General features: G+C 46.6%; 1 protein-coding gene across 2 annotated transcripts in view; it reads left to right on the top strand.

Moving 5' to 3' along the window:
• CAND1 (cullin-associated and neddylation-dissociated 1) overlaps positions 1-1,498 on the top strand; it is a 53,973-nt gene that overhangs the window by 35,157 nt on the left and 17,318 nt on the right. For both annotated transcript variants that reach the window (XM_005872679.2, XM_014544924.1), the window contains exon 6: positions 259-404. In XM_005872679.2, coding sequence (XP_005872741.1) covers positions 259-404 — 146 coding nt within the window. The remainder of the gene's footprint in view (positions 1-258; positions 405-1,498) is intronic.

The following is a 1,498-nucleotide window of genomic DNA, read 5'->3' as shown; positions in this document are numbered from 1 at the left end:
TGAAATCAATAAAAATATATTTTAAAAAAAAAATCATTCCGACTTAAGAGATGTTAAAATGTGATGGCTAAAGTAAATCTTTTAAAAATGAATCCAATGGAAGAAAAAGATGTAGGGTCATTGGTGTTAAAAAGTCTGGGTTCCACTTTCCTGTGCTATATTAAAGGTTAAGGAAAAGTCTAGTAACAAAGCAAAACAGCAGGTATTGAATCAAGGAGAAAAGTAGTTACTCAAGATAGTTTTTCTTTCTTTCTTCAGATGTCCTAAGGAAGTATATCCTCATGTTTCTACCATTATAAATATTTGTCTTAAATATCTTACCTACGATCCGAATTATAATTACGATGATGAAGATGAAGATGAAAATGCCATGGATGCAGATGGTGGTGATGATGATGACCAAGGTATTTCAAATTAAGTAGAAGAAATTTGTTTGTTAAATTTTCATGAAAGACCAGTGTTACAGATGGAGTTGATTTCTTACCCCAAATTGCACTATTCATTATTTACTAGAGGCCTGGTGCACAAAATTTACTAGAGGCCTAGGGTCCCTAGGCCTAGCCAGCGATCAGGGCCGATCTGTGGGGTGATCAGGGTGCCCCCGCTGGTACACGCTTCAGCCAGCCTGGCACCACCAGCCCACTCACCGGCTGGCCCCACCCCCCCACCGCCGGTTGCCTCCCTCTGCGATCAGGCGGACCCCCCAGCTAATACCCGCCTTGGCTGTCCTGTGGGCTGGGGGTAGCTCCTGTGTTGAGTGTCTGCCCCCTGGTGGTCAGTGCGCATCATAACTACCAGTCGTTCCGTGTTCAGTCAATTTGCATATTAGGCTTTTATTATATAGGACTAGGGGCCCGGTGCACAAAAATTTGTGCACTGGGGAGGGGTTTCCCCTCAGCCCAGCTTGCCCCCTATCACATACTGGGAGCCCTAGGGGATGTCCTACTACCTGCTCCCTGCTCCCCTTGGGAGCGGGCCTAAGCCACAGTCTGGCCTTCCTTTGTGGGAGTCGACCGAGCTGATCAGGGGAAGGCACCAGCCCCATCCCCGCACTGTTGCAGCCACTGCCAGTCACCGTCACCGCAGCCACCAAGGTGTTTTCATCAACACGGACTCCAGTCCCTTTACCATGAAAAAATGACAACTTTCTTTAGGCATTTTCAAGAAGTGTCTTTCATAGGATATGACATTTCTTTCTTTCTTTATCCTCACCTGGGGATATGTTTCCATTGATTTTTAGAGAATGTGGAAGAGAAAGGGAAAGACAGAGAGAAACATCAAAGTGAGAGGAACACTTTGATTGGTTGCCTCCTGCATGAGCCCTGACCTGGGCCGGAGCCAGGGAGGAACCTGCAACCTAGGTACATGCCCTTGGTCAGAATTGAACCCAGAATCTGCGTTGGGCAGGCCGAGGCATTATCCACTGAGCCAAACCGGCTAGGACAGGATATGACATTTCTTAACCCTCCAGCAGCAGACCTTCATTTTTTTCTCCAGG

Source organism: Myotis brandtii, unplaced genomic scaffold (genome assembly GCF_000412655.1).
Source record: "Myotis brandtii unplaced genomic scaffold, ASM41265v1 scaffold389, whole genome shotgun sequence".
Classification (NCBI taxonomy): domain Eukaryota; kingdom Metazoa; phylum Chordata; class Mammalia; order Chiroptera; family Vespertilionidae; genus Myotis; species Myotis brandtii.
This window is presented reverse-complemented; position numbering and strand designations above follow the sequence as displayed.